General features: G+C 44.1%; 1 protein-coding gene across 1 annotated transcript in view; it reads left to right on the forward strand.

The window, feature by feature from the left end:
* Positions 1 to 15,018, forward strand: part of ESYT1 (extended synaptotagmin 1) — an 82,892-nt gene that overhangs the window by 61,552 nt on the left and 6,322 nt on the right. Inside the window, exons 18-27 of the mRNA XM_039326749.1 lie at positions 1,071 to 1,247; positions 4,955 to 5,037; positions 5,355 to 5,403; positions 5,684 to 5,773; positions 6,640 to 6,735; positions 8,440 to 8,511; positions 9,779 to 9,865; positions 11,536 to 11,679; positions 12,265 to 12,428; positions 13,962 to 14,060. Coding sequence (XP_039182683.1) covers positions 1,071 to 1,247; positions 4,955 to 5,037; positions 5,355 to 5,403; positions 5,684 to 5,773; positions 6,640 to 6,735; positions 8,440 to 8,511; positions 9,779 to 9,865; positions 11,536 to 11,679; positions 12,265 to 12,428; positions 13,962 to 14,060 — 1,061 coding nt within the window. The remainder of the gene's footprint in view (positions 1 to 1,070; positions 1,248 to 4,954; positions 5,038 to 5,354; positions 5,404 to 5,683; positions 5,774 to 6,639; positions 6,736 to 8,439; positions 8,512 to 9,778; positions 9,866 to 11,535; positions 11,680 to 12,264; positions 12,429 to 13,961; positions 14,061 to 15,018) is intronic.

Consider the following 15,018-nt stretch of genomic DNA (forward strand, 5'->3'; position numbering starts at 1 on the left):
GGTTTTTGCTGATCGCCTGCAACGTAGCTTATTTCTTATTTAAAACAGCTTGCTGTCTGCAGCATCAGAAGGCTATAAATCTGAAACTTGTGTCATGCCTAATACACCTCTATGTGTCTTCCACGTAACAAATAGTAATTTCAAATTACAATGCATTTTTAATTTGGGGGGTGGAAAAGGGGAGATAGAAAGGCCCAGTTCTCAAGAACTTTAATTCCAGTGGATGCAGTCAGAGATTATGCCTTCCTGATTGCAGTGCTCCTCTGAAACTTTTATTATCTGTGATTACAGTCCGATAGTCTTGTTATTGCCTTTAATCACTGATTTGGATTTTGCAGGTTGCTTCATTACAATTGCTATGATTTTAATTCCATTGTGGGACTGAAAAGGAAATGCAGATTTTAATAAATAGTATAGTGATCATATTTTAAGAAATTGTATCATAGATTTTGGACCTGACATCAAAGTATATCAAACAAAGAAACCAATGGCATATAGATCAGGTTTTTTTAAATTGTAACAACCACAGTAACAGAACTTTGCAGGTCTGAATTTGTTCCTCCTACTCTAATATTATCTTCGTGTGAACTAAAGAGAGGCCTGTCTGCGTTGCTTACTCAAACCAATTACTTGAAATGGAGTCAACTCTGACTGTTCTTTTGGTCGCAACACTACCTCCTATCCTTCAAGGTCATTCCCTATGTCAGGGGTAGGTAACCTTGGCTCTTTTATGACTCGGGGACTTCAACTCCCAGAATTCTGGCTCAGGAATTTTGGAAATTGAAGTCCCCGAGTCATAAAAGAGCCAAGGTTGCCTACCCTGCCCTATGTCCTTTTTGTTGTTAACCAAATTCTGTCTGATTTTAGGAAAATTAAATATAGTGCAGGAGCTGGGCATTCCAGAATCTTCATTGAGTCTCTACCTTCTTCCATCCTGTTTAAAGAAAACAGCTGTAGTTAAAATTTAAAGGTTTCAGAAATCTAAGGGAGCCAGACTAAAGCCCATGATGTTGGATGATGATATTGATAGATCTGGCCTGCAAACTGTGTCTCCTCTCACTGAATTCCAGAGTGTAATTCGCATTCACGTGCTGGAAGCGGAGAACCTAATTGCCAAGGATAATTTCATGGGCGGGATGATTAAGGGCAAGTCAGACCCGTATGTCAAAGTGCGCTTGGGAGGCCAGAAGTTTCGCAGCAGGGTCATCAAGGAAGACCTCAACCCTCGCTGGAGCGAGATCTATGAGGTGAGGATCCTCCCCGTCTCCTTCTGTGCATATATTAAACTGTATCCTCCTCGCCCTCTTATTGATTCCTGGAAGAGTTGGATTTGATGTGGAAATACAACCATGCTATCCTTTAAGACTATATATTTGTACTGTACCTGACGTTGTTGTAACTGAGGTCCTATCTAGAGAAAGTAGATAAAGGATTCTTTTTCAAACTTGACTGACTGAATACTGGTCAAGTCTGATTTCTGAAACGCATCATACCCGAAGTCCCTTTTTCGGAAAAGATGAGCTTACAGCAATCAAAGAGTAAAGGAGTCTGTATTTCCGGTTCAATGTCCATCTGAATATATTTAGAACAAATCCAAACACAACAAGGAAAAATCAAAATAATGGTTGGTTTGGGGCAGGGGTAGGCAACCTTGGCTCTTTTATGACTCGTGGACTTCAACTCCCAGAATTCCTGAGCCAGTATGGCTCAGCTTGGAAACCTCTCCCTTTCCCCTCAGCATGGCTGGCTCAGGAATTCTGGGAGTAGAAGTCCACGAGTCATAAAAGATCCAAGGTTGCCTACCCCTGGTTTAGGGATTGATCTTGAAAATATTTTATTTCTAGCTGCTAGAGAGATTTATATACGGGTATGTGCATCCTTATAGAAACTGCAATTCACCCAAAGCTTTCTTACTGTCCACAGAGGAGCATTTGGAAGCCTTGTTTTGAATTGGCTTCAGAGCTGGCAACCTTTTTAAAGGACCTAAACCCAGCTCTGAGGTTCCCTGTAACGCCAAGAGGGATTTCTTGGATTCAGTTTTTTCAGTGCTTTTTACATGCAATTCAATTCAGATCTCCCCGGAAAGAAACTTTTTTTCTTTAATGTTTTTTTTTTAATGGCTTTTTTTCTTTAATGCTTTCCCAGCAACCATGAAAATCAAATAACCAAATCCAGGTAGTTTTGGACTGTCTTCCTGATGATTTCTATTTTTTTTTTATCCATTAAAAAGGAGTAATCAGGAGTGGAATATTTCTTCCACTGTTTTTTTCCATTGGCATGTTGAAAAGTATTTGCAAGTTAGATGTCCTAATCCAGTGGTGGCAAACCTATGGCATGCGTGCCAGAGGTGGCACTCAGAGCCCTCTCTGTAGGCACGCGCGCCATGCCCTGGAGATGGCAACCGTCCCTCTTCAACCAACCGCCTGCTAACTCGCCAAGGTCCCACGTGGCTGGATGCATCCCAGCACCCATGTGTTATCTGGCCTCTGTGTGCAGGGACCAATGGTGTCAAGGCAGCAGCCGCCTTGGCCCCTGCCTCACCTTGCCATGTGACAATGGCACCCCCCGCCCTGCCTCGCCTTGCCTTGCGTCTCCCACAGGACGAGCCTCCTGCACACCACACCACCTGCCAGAGACCCCCTGGATTTCCCCCAACCATGCCCGGCCTCCACAGGCGTCCCTCCCCACAAGCAACATTGAGGTGATCACGCCCAGCTTGGCCATACCCACCCAATCTGCCATGATCATCACAGCCACGCCCATCCAGTGGGCCACGCCCACTTGGCACCCAGCAATAAATAAGTGGGTTTTGGGTTGCAGTTTGGGCACTCGGTCTCTAAAAGGTTTGCCATCACTATCCTAAGCAGTATCCTTCATCCTGGATGACCTTGGTTTATTACCAAGACTTTAAATAAATTATATGCATACATAGCAAAGCAGAAACCAGGAGCAGTTCAGGAATCTCTTTTAGCCACCAGCATGATAAAAGAAAAAGAGTAGCATCTCTCCCTCATCAAGAATCACCCCGATGCATCCAGGGATGTTTTAATTTATTGCACTGTAGTAGTATAGTATAACTTGCCATTTCCTCTTCTTGAATTGTTTCAAAAGTTTCCAAGTTAGCTTATAATCTTTAGACACATATAATACATTCCAACAAAATGGATACTCACACAACTTCATAAAAAGTCCGTGACCACTCAACCCAATAGACCACAACCAACACAAACCCTAAAAAGAATTACAGTGCCGTACATCAAGAATATCTCAGAAAGCGCAAATAGACTACTACAACCACATGGAATCAGCATAACACACAAGCCAACTAAAGCCCTTCAAAACATTCTAAGCAAACCAAAAGACCCAGCGACCCCAGAAGGAAAAACAGGAGTCATCTACAACTTACAATGTAAGAATTGTAACAACCACAATGTAGGACAAACAGGGAGAAGACTGGCAAAACACATCCACGAACACCAACTGGCATGATGAAAATTCTTTAATTTCACAACATATAGACAGATTTAATCAGAGTTTCAATTGGGAAAATGTGACAATCCTAGACCAGGTCAAATCCAAAAAAACGCCAGGGAATTTCTTGAAGCCTGGTACTCTGACAAATCAGCCATCAATAGACACATAGACATTAACAATGTCTATAGACTAGTGATTCTCAACCTTTCTAATGCCGTGACCCCATAATACAGTTCCCCATGTTGTGGTGACCCCCAAGTGGGTGTGGCCAGCAATAAGAGGGAGTAGGACAGCTAGGGAAAAGGGAAAAAAATGGCGGACAGCATGGTTTGGTGACCCCCGTGAAATGGTCATTCGACCCCAAATGGGGTCCCGACCCACAGGTTGAGAACCACTGCTATAGACTATGCAAAAGAGATAATCAACCAGCCCAAAGGAGAAAAAGACTCCAGCAACTCTCCACCAGTAATCAGCACTCAGATCAGCATAGATTAACTCCAAGGTCAACTTCAGACCAACAGTCAAGTAAGCAATTCCCCAGTCAAGAAACTGCCAAAGAGCCGTTAGGAAACAGCCCAACCAAAGAATCCCTAAGACCTCCCCACCCACCTAGACAAGCAAGACACCAGAATATAAACCGACAGCAAACAGCACTCCTGTTTGCTGTCGGTTTATAGCACTGATGATGTTACCAAGTTAGGGTAATGAAATGTCTGCAAGAAAACACGCAAGCTCAGAGAGTACCAAGGACCCCTCAATCTTTAGATTTCTTGATAGTCTCCCTGCAAAAGCCTTGTGTAGCTTTTCAGATCAATCAAGCTTGAGTTGATTGCAAAATGGAATAGGTAGCAAGTAGCTAATCCCCATCTTCTTCACAACATGAACCTTGAGTTGATAATTGGAAGGGATGTTTCTTTTACAGGATAATATTATCCAGTTTAAATTAATCGACTAAACATGTGACCGTATATCCACCCTTTCTCTTTGCAAAGATGTAGGGCCAATTTCCAGGATATGAGGTTCCTCCTCTTAGCTTTTTCACTGTTAGCTTAATTCACTAAAACGGTGGTCCCCAACCTTTCCTGCTTGGCAGCCAGGTCCGGTGCAGGGGGGGGGGTATGTGAGTGGCAGGCACTTGCGTGCATGCACAGCTCCTTTTGTGTGAGTGGAGGGCGCGTGTGCCCACCACTCACAAGGAGCTTCAGGAGTGCAAGTGCCCTCCACTTGCACAAATTGGAGCTCCACATGCGTGTGCACTTGCCTGCCACTCACCGAGTGGAGGTTCACACATATGTGCTTGCCCATCTCTCCCGCGACCCGGTTTCAAAGAGGCTGTGGCTCAGAGACCCCTGCACTAAAATATTCCAGACTTGGAATCATAGCAAATATTGACTTTTACTTTTATTTCACTAAAGACTCCTACTTTGATCGCTGCTTCTGCCTTGCATTCCTCTGTACAACAGTCCACTTTTTCTTCTAGGTGATTGTGAGTAGCATCCCAGGACAGGAAGTAGAGTTCGACTTGTATGATAAAGATGTGGATAAAGATGATTTCCTGGGGAGGTAAGTTAGGAGCCAGGAAGAAAAATGGACAGAAAAGTTCACTGCTCTCTCATTCTGAATGGGAAGCCAAAAAAAGGTCGTTAGATATCACAGATTCCCCATGGAATAGAAGAGGGAATACATTTCCCTATTATTCCTTTCCTAAAGATTTAATCACACAGCCAGATTTCTCTCTTTTTTTGGCAGAGAGAAAGTTAGTGCTATGGAGTTGGGCCTCTCATTCAGCTCCCAGTAAGGTTACTTTTGTAAGGAAGAAGTAGAAGGAAGGAAGACCTTTCTTCAATGCTCTGACTCTTGAAACTTTCCCCTTTTGCCAGGTGCAAGATCCCTTTGAAACGTGTGCTAATCAGCAAGTTTGTGGATGAGGTAAGATTGTGTGTGGAAGTAGTTAAGGAGTTGGATTGGGACTGAGAAGACCCAGTGACTTTTCCTGAGCCAGCAAAAGTCACTTTGGATTTTGGACCACTTGCACTGTCTCAGCCCAGTTTGCCCACAATGATGCTCTTATCTAGATGAAAGGAAGATTCCCATGGAAGTTAATATACAAATCTGACCACAAACTAAATAAAAGGAGGCTTTCTTAATGGCAGTGGGGAGGGCAAGGACACGCTGATCTGCCATCATACACTCTTTCTTCCTGTTGCAGTGGCTCCCCCTAGAAGATGTGAAATCAGGACGTCTCCACGTGAAGCTGGAGTGCCTGCCCCCTATACCCAGTGCTACAGAGCTGGAGCAGGTAATGGTGGTCTTCAGAAAGGAGAACGCCATGTGGGATTGGCTGGAACTGGGAGGTGGGGAAGAAAGCTCTTCATTTTTAAAGAGATTAAACTTCAAATGCAATAACAGTAGCAATGTCGTTCCCACCATTTATGGTTCCTTCTCAGATTTTCTTCTCTAGGAGAACAAACCAGCACATTGTGAATGAGTTTATATTTTCTCTTCTCCATTTGATGATTATGAAAGACATGGTGAATCAAGGGTGATGCTGTGTGGTCTCTGAACACCTTCACAGAGGCATCAACAAAACTGTCTTCTTCTTAGGCTTTTCTTCTTTTGCTATAACTGTGATCAAAGCCAGGCCTGTCGCTCAGACAGTTGAAAAGCTGAGGGACACCGAGCTGTGGGAGGGATTATGGGTCACCCACAGACCCCACACCAGAGGTAGGCAACCTTGGCTCTTTTATGACTCGTGGACTTCAACTTCCAGAATTCCTGAGCCAGTCTGGCTCAAGAATTTTGGGAGTTGAAGTCCACGAGTCATAAAAGAGCCAAGGTTGCCTACCCCTGCCCTAAACTGTGAAGTTGTGGGAGGAAGTGTTCTCACGGTCACCTCCCTGGCTTTGATGGTGGGTGAAGTCAAGTAACCCCTTAGCAACTGAGGAACTTCTCAGTTCCTCCTGCTGGCAGCATGTTCTCTTGCATATTTTGTGATAAGCCACTGCATGAGGTGGATTACCAAGGTGTTGCATAATAATTATTGCTTTGAAAGGAACAGGTGGAAGAAATAAACCCATCCACCAACTTTCATACAAAGTGTCCTCTTAATAGTGGTTGGTAAAATACTGAAATATTGTCCTAACTGTCGATCACTTCTTCTTCCAGGTTCTGAGAGTAAACAGCTTGATCCAGACCCCAAAGAGTGAGGAGCTGTCATCTGCTCTCTTCTCTGTCTTCCTTGACAGAGCAACTGAATTGCCAGTGAGTACCAGTAAAATACTTCTCTGTGCTCTACCTCTTAGTTCTAGGAGTGGCTGTTGCAGCTTAATAATCCATGACCAGAAACTCAAAGCTGCTGATGTAATCTGAGCAACAGCAGTGAAGAAAAAGACTAGCAGAAACTAATTTGGAAAGTTATGTTTCATGGATCAGGAAGCCATGAATTCAGAGCCCACTGAGCCATCAATTCAGAGCCTGGCTAATCCAGAGATTAGCCCTGTTCCAAGCAGCAATTAGAGTCATAAATCATGCCAGTCTTAAGAATGTCACTATGTGACTGTGATTGATTTTATGACTTTCAGTTCGACATTAAGCAAGCAGCTGATCCCCCAAAGCTAAAAAGAATCAGATCTGGTTAGACTGCCAAGAGATTCCTAGGCTACATACTAGATTGGGAAGTTTTAGACCTCCTAGAAGAGGGCATTGACAAGCCGTTTCATTCTGAAAATTATATGGGAGCAGGAACGACTTCAGACTTCCTGCCAGCTTCCCTATTGAGTTCCCTTATGGGAATCTGTCAGGGAGCATCAGAACCCTTCCCTTCCCTGCCCTTCCCTGTAGGTAGGTACGTGGCTGTTGCTGGGTGGAGGAAGGAGCAAGACATTGCAAGTGTCCAAGTTCCAACAGACAGAGATAAATAAAGCAGAACTCCGAGGCTTGCAATTCCTCAAAGAACATGTTTATTGATGGCACTTCAAAAGTGAAACCAAGTCTTGAAGAGATGCATAACAATTTCCCAATACAGAGTTAAATAATCCCACCTCCAAGGCTTTGCAAGCAACTACATTTCCCCATACAGCTTGTTGGCGGGCTTTTCATGAAACGCCCAGCCTGCGGTCTCGGGAGCAATCGATGACCTTGGTTCCCATGAGAGAAAGTCCAAGAGAGACAGTCTGTTTTGTCTAGCACAGGGGTAGGCAACCTTGGCTCTTTTATGACTCTTGGACTTCAACTCCCAGAATTCCTGAGCCAGCATGGCTCAGCATGGAAACCTCTCCATTTCTCCTCAGCATAGCTGGCTCAGGAATTCTGGGAGTTGAAGTCCACGAATCATAAAAGAGCCAAGGTTGCCTACCCCTGGTCTAGCCCAACACCTGGCAACCCCCCTCCCTCCGTGCTATGTGTCAACTAGAAATGAGAAGGAAAACATGGCTGCAGCCATGCTCATTCTAAAGTTGACAGCAAGACTGGCTGGGAAATTGTTATGAAATATTGAAAATATTGAAAGATCACATGACCGCAGCAGCAGCGAGTAACCTTTAAAGCAGCCACAACTTCCCCCCCCCCCCAAATTTCAGACGCATTCTGTAGGTTATCCCATTTGAGATACTTGGTTCAAAAGTTGTTGCTCTCTCATGTACTGTTTTGCCCAGTTAAAAGTCATCATAACGAGAGTTTTAGTAGTATATAGATGGGATATTGCATAGACAGTACTATCAGGAATTTTGTTATTTATCAAGCATACTTGTGTAATAGCAACCCCTCTTCTTCAGTTCCCATGACGCCCCCAATCTACATGCAGATGTTTCTCTTCGGCTCTGCCAGTGGTGGAGTACTCCTGAACTCATTTCAGAGAGGCAACAGATTAAAATGAACCATATGCATGCAACGCACAAAAATCTTTGTAATGGGGCCTCCTGTGACTAGCCTTAGTAGTCAATCACTTTCTCTTTCCCATTTGGCCAGCTCCGGAAGGGATCAAAGCCGCCAAGTCCTTACGTCAGCCTGTCTGTCCGTGGTGTCTCCTATAAGACTAAGGTAATGACATGGGGAAGAAGGAAAGTGGGTAGTTAATCATGGCTTTTGAACAGAGTATGGGGTAGAGAAGGGGATATATATCCAGAATCACTTTGGGGGGTTTTAGTACACGCTATTAATTGTACAATGGTGGATTTAAAATAGAAGGCAAACAGCATATATGCGCTTTAGATGTAACAAATAAGATGCTATTATTCAGCCAGGGGATTTATGATCAGTTCCAGAAGCAACTTAGCGTATTCTTTCATTATCCTTTTTTTTCCCCCACTTTTCCCCATTTTTCTTTCCAGCAAGTAGTTCAGAGGAGGCAATTGGCAGGAAATTGCTAATTTCCTGCATTCTAGGAGAACCCCAGTGATCTTCTGCCTCTCTTTCCTTTTGAGAGGACTAGCAAATATGGTGAAGTGAAAGGGGGGGAAAGAGGAAGCTACAAGATGAGGGGGGTCTGTGGCATAGCTAGAGTTTGTGCATATAAACAGATGCGCAAATACATACATGCATTTTCTTATATAAAGAAGAGTTCGTATGTAACTTGAGTTTTCCAGTGATAGAGCCACGAAAGAATGGATCTCTCTCAGCTTCCGTATTAACTATACAAAGCAATTGATTGCTGGTTCCAAAATAAATAAAACAGGATTGACTCAAATTGCTTCTCATAAATATATATGTTAAATGCATCGCAGAGGCAGGAGAACAAGTGATGGGCGAGGAAAAGGGATGGCCAAAACTCCAGATTTTTACAATAAGATTGGCATCACCATCAATGAATGATTGCAGAAGGAGACTTTTTAAAGAAAATATTTGGAAACTCCACTATGCAACTGATAACTTATAATTAAGGACAGTGATGGATTTTTATATAAACAGATTACCTAATGGTGAAATTAAAGTCTTATATCAAAGAGAAAAATAGCTGTCTACTCTAGTAACTCACAAGACAGATATATTCTGGAGTGCTGCCATGTTAAATCAGCCTTGATTATCTGCCCGTGTCCTATATAACTAACTTATTTTTCTTTGGATTACATGTCATATTCCATGCATTTCTTAAGCCACCATCTAGCACAGAGGTTCTCAACCTTGGCTCTTTTATGACTGTGGACTTCAACTCCCAGAATTCCTGAGCCAGCTAAGCTGGCTCAGGAATTCTGGGAGTTGAAGTCCACGAGTCATAAAAGAGCCAAGGTTGACTACCCCTGATTCTAGCAAATGCTGCCTTTCTCCCCGGTTCTATTTTTTAAACGTCAAGGCTTGTTTCTGCCTTTAGGTTTGCCCTCAGACAACAGAGCCTGAGTGGGCTGAAGCTTTCTCCTTCCTCATCAAGAGGCCCCATGCAGAATCTTTAGAGTTGCAGGTAGGTGTCCCAGGCACTTCTTCCCCACAACTATCCTCTTGTGCTTCACATCATCCATCTGTGCCAAACCAAATCAGTGGGACTCCTGTTTACTTGATTGTCCTACTGAAGAGAACTCTTGAATCCCTTGATCTGATAGTGGGAATTGAAACGTCAAACATGGAAACCAAGTTGTTCAAGCAACGTGATTGTGGCATTCTACCTGCCACAACGACAAGTGGACAGTTCTGAGTATACTTCTGTTATAGCTGGGAGAATTGGCAAGTTAAGTTCTCTTAGCCCAGGGGTGTCAAACTCGCAATGTCATGTGTCGTGTCGCGACGTATCACAACTTTTTTGCCATTGCTGGCGATGGGGTGGGCGCGGTTTTGCTATGAGGCATTCGGCCCATGGGCCGGCAGTTTGACACCCCTGTTTTAACCTTTGTTAACTTTCTGGTAGCTTTAAGGATCACCAGAATATAACTTTTATCAGTGGCATGCCTCAAATTCTTAACAGGTAGTACCTTCAAGAAATAATTTTTCCAAATGTGCCTTGGCTACCATATTAATGTAAATTTTTAAAAATATTTTCTTTCTGTGCAGTAAGGACATTCATAAAAGTAATTTTTTAGAGTGCTGTAGAAACTGACTAGCTCAGTGGTTCTCAACCTTTTTAATGCCACGACCCCCAACTGGTCGTAAGTCGAGGACTACTCAACCAGTTGTAAGTTGAGGACTACTCAACTGGTGCAGCACCGTTTGCAGAATGGGACTCAGCAGGGCAGAGACAGCCTGGACAATTCCTATTGGCTTTTGAAAGCCAATAGAATTAGACTCTATTCAAGAGAATCTATTCTTTCAAAAGCCAATAGAATAAAAGGGAGTAGCACAGCTAAGGAAAAGGAGAAAAAAAATGGCGGACTGTGTTGTTTGGCGACCCCCCTGAAATGGTTGTTCGACCCCAAATGGGGTCCCGACCCACAGGTTGAGAACCACTGGACTAACTAAAACTGAGGTAGCTAGCCGATGTGGTTTATTTATATGCATTTTAAATAAATGCAAAAAATGATACGCAGCTGTGCTATCCTCCTGTGCTTAGGAAGGTTATAGTGCACATAACAGTTTAGATTTGCAGGGCTTCCACCAAATTCCCTAGAGTGGGAAGCTTGCTGAAGGGAAGCAGAACTGGCCCATCTTTAACCTTGAGCCAAAAACCTCAAAACAAGCTAATCCTTGTGCTGCAAAGAATCGTTAAATTGGGAGAGGAGACTATCTCCACAACTGAGTTTCTCTTCCTTTTAAGAGGAAAGGATAATTTCTTTGCAGCTTAACGGAAAGGGAGTGGAGACTCAACTATATCTTCTCAGAAGCTATTCTCCTTATCTTAACAAGGAAGAAGTCTCTTTCTAGTTCAAAAACCTGGAAGCTAGGAGAGGATTCCTTCTTAAATTCATACCTTCTGCTTCTCTGCCCTATAGTATATGTGTAGACCAGACCTGGGCATTTTTACAGCCTTTGGGTCACATCTGGTCCTTCAGCTATCCCTGTCTGGTCCTTAGCATCAGTGGGGGTAGGGCAGCAGCTCTCCACAATACTTCCAGTTTCTCATGTGGCCCCTTGGGATAATTAATTGCCCAGCAAGTGTAGGACGGTTGCCATCTGTTTTTTTTGGTTTTTTTAACCTCACAGATCAAGGATGATGGGCATAGCCTAGGCGTGCTGTCACTCCCTCTGTCACAACTGCTGGCTGCAGAAGGGCTCATCCTTGACCGCTGGTTCCAACTCAGCAATTCTGGTCCTGCTAGCCAGATTTTGATGCGAGTGCAGCTTGGGGTAAGTGGCTATGATGGTGTGCGGGAATGGCCTTGGGAGGCAGGAGGAAGATCTGCAGCCAAGGCAGTGGTTGATAATGGGCAGCTCAATCAGCATATGGGGGGGAAGTATGAGAAGTGTTTAGAAAGGATCTTCCTTAGTTTTCCAAAGACTTAGAAAGAGAGGAGGGCATAAATGCTTTCAGTTTTGCAAGATTCTGTTCATATAACTATATATTTAACCGCGGTGGTGCAGTGGTTAGAATGCAGGTTATAGAGGCTAACTCTGTCCGCAGCCAGGAGTTCAATCCTGACAGAGCTCAAGACTGACTCAGCCTCCCATCCTTCCGAGGTTGGTAAAATGAGGACCCAGATTGTTGGGGGCAGTATGTTGATCCTGTAAACCTCTTAGAGAGGGCTGTAAAACACTGTGAAGTAGCATATAAGTCTAAGTGCTATTGCTAAATGCTACAGTAATGATAATGCTGACGCCCCAACTGTACTTTTTGTCTGGACTACCTCAAAGGGCTAAGAGGGGGGTTGTTTGGAGAAGCCAATCTGGGCTATGGCTGAGCAGGCTTTAAGCACCTTGCTCTCACTTCCACAGCTTCTGATTTCTCAGCACTCGGGAGTGGAGGCTTTCCATGCTGCAGCAGGGGATGAATATGAGGAGAATTCCCAGAAGGGGTCAGAGACTGAGCTGTATATCAGAGAGGATGGAGATTCTGGCTCCTTGCAAGAGCTGCGCCAGCGGATCCCCCACACCAATAGGTAAGGAGGACTCCTTGCATAGAATACAGAACCCATGTAGGTGGATTAATATGACTCCTTTTGAGTTGAGGTCTCTACAGTCCCTTCTTGCACAAAGCCAAGTATTCTGGATCTGAAGGAATTCTCTTCTTCCCACAAGATATTTTCTGGAGAGACTGCTATGCTAAATAAATACAACTCTAAATAAATGAAGCATATACTACTCTGGGTTAACATCCAGTTCATGAGATGCTATAGTAATAACAGCAGGAAACCAGCAAAATCCACTAAATTGCCTCCTGGTGCCTCCCACCACATACATTTCTGGGCTTTTTGCTGTAAGAAATTGACAGTCCCTAAGCAAAAGGTTGCACAAACTTGTTTCTTGCGTGCACACAAACACACACAAAATCCCTGGCTTCTCCCCACAACGTGGCATGGTGGCGCAGTGCAGTACTGTAGGCTAACTCTGCCCACTGCCAGCAGTTCAATCCTGACTGGCTCAAGGTTGACTCAGTCTTCCATCCTTCCGAGGTCAGTAAAATGAGGAACCAGATTGTTGGGGCTAATAGGCTGACTCTGTAAACCACTTACAGAGGGCTGAAAAGCACTGTGAAGAAGTATATAAGTCTAAGTGCTAGTGCTATTTCTACTGTAAGAAACTGACAGTTCCCAAGCAAGAGGTTGGTTTGTATGCATCTCTGGGCATCTGTAGATGCACCTGTTACCCCTGTTCTCCCTCCGAGCCTCTGAGGCAGCCTTCAGGGGCAAAAAGGCTGCTCTGTTGTCGAATCGATGCTGAGTGTGATACGCCTGAAAATGCAATTCCCCCTTGAAATTCTACTTTTCCCCTCTTTCACCTGATTTTCAGTCCTAAATGTCTTTTTATGCCTCTGGCTGCTGTGTCCGTCAGAGAAGACGGGAGGGGAGATTGAAGTCCAGTCAGGGTCAGGAACCTAGGACACGGAAGGCAGTGCACTGTGGGCTTTTGAATAACCTCTTGTTAATGCAGATCGGTTGAGTGGAGCTTTTTACCAGAAAGGGAGAGACAACGCTTGCTGTTTATGTACGTAATAATTTGATGCTTTAAAAGGTGAGCTTTCTTCTGCTGTTTTGCCTTGCAGCACATTGCTCAGCTGGGCTTTGGGAATTCCAGCAAGTTTACTCCTCCCCTGCAGTCCTCAGAGTTGCAGAAAACATTCCGGCTTTTGCTTTCAGCCCTCCTCATTGCTGCCTTACGGAGGCCGCCACTGCGACCTGCCACCATTATTCTCATCGCCGATGCAGTTTGCTGCCTCAGTTGCATATTTCTCTTGCCACGTGGAGAACAAACACTCTTGCCTTTACGACCCCACCATCCTATTGGTTCAGATCTTTCAAATGGCATCTTTCCATCCATCTCTCCGTTGCCCTCAGCGTTCCTTATGGTTGCATTATTTTTCTCAAGCTGCATGTGCTACCGAGGGGTGTAGAAATGCTCCCTCTTTTTCTCACACCAGACCCAGGTATTTTTGAGTTTCTGTAATATTGTTCTGCCTTTGTGTCTTTGTGCAGTAATTTGGAGCTAGCAGACACACCTCTGGGACAGCTGCACATGACTGTCTGGTACAACATGGACGCAAGGAAACTTGTTGTGATCATACATGCCTGCAGGTAACAATTGTAGGGTGGATTTGTTTGGGGAAAGGAAAAACAAAAGGTGAATTTGGTACAAAGCTCCAGAATGATTGCTTAGATTTTTTTCCACTGTAGTTACAGAACATGGAGATCATTCCAAGCCATTATTTTGGATGACGTTTTCCCCTAATGGCAGATGATCTTTGCTTTGGTTTGATCACTGCCTTCTGGATGTCTAGTAGTCTGTGGAGATTCTCAGTCACCCAGATCATAGAGTTGTTTCAAAGGTGCTTTTTCAAAAGGCAATTAGACTGCTTTTTTTTTTTCCTTGAGGAAAAAGTACAAAACGTTTCGCTTCTCATCCAAGATGCTTCGTCAGTTGTGATGGCAGGGGAGGAAGGGGATGGAAGGATAGGTACGGACAGTTGAGACTAGATCGGGGTAGGCAACCTTGGCTCTTTTATGACTCATGGACTTCAACTCCCAGAATTCCTGAGCCAGCCATGCCTTGAGGAAGTCATAAAAGAGCCAAGGTTGCCTACCCCTGGTCTAGTGGATGTCTAGTACTTTCTGTTAACAGATTCTCTAGGAACATTATAAAAAACAGTAAGTCCTGTTGAATTCAGATTATTATATCTGGAATGATTCTGAGGAGAAGGCATAGCTGGCTTTGCAGTGGGCTCTGGAAGAACTCTGGTGTATGAATACTGTGGTGGGCCACCATCAACTCAGAAGAAGTGGTTTATGTTTTTTACAAACAAATGATGATAAAACAGGACAAATTGGTGGACAAGGAGGGAATGGGCTTGGTTTATTAAATAAGTGTGGTTTTCTGTTGTTTGAATAGTTGATTCTCGTTACCAGACTTACTTTAAAATGATTCCTAGCTATCTACTTTCTAAACCAGCAGTTTCCAACCTTTCCAGCTCAGTGGACTGGAGGAGACAGGAAGAGCGGTGTGTGGGGGGAGGGGGAGGTGGGAGGGTATGGTTTT

Source organism: Crotalus tigris, unplaced genomic scaffold (assembly GCF_016545835.1).
Source record: "Crotalus tigris isolate CLP2741 ecotype Arizona unplaced genomic scaffold, ASM1654583v1 scf7180000024345.2110221, whole genome shotgun sequence".
NCBI lineage: Eukaryota > Metazoa > Chordata > Lepidosauria > Squamata > Viperidae > Crotalus > Crotalus tigris.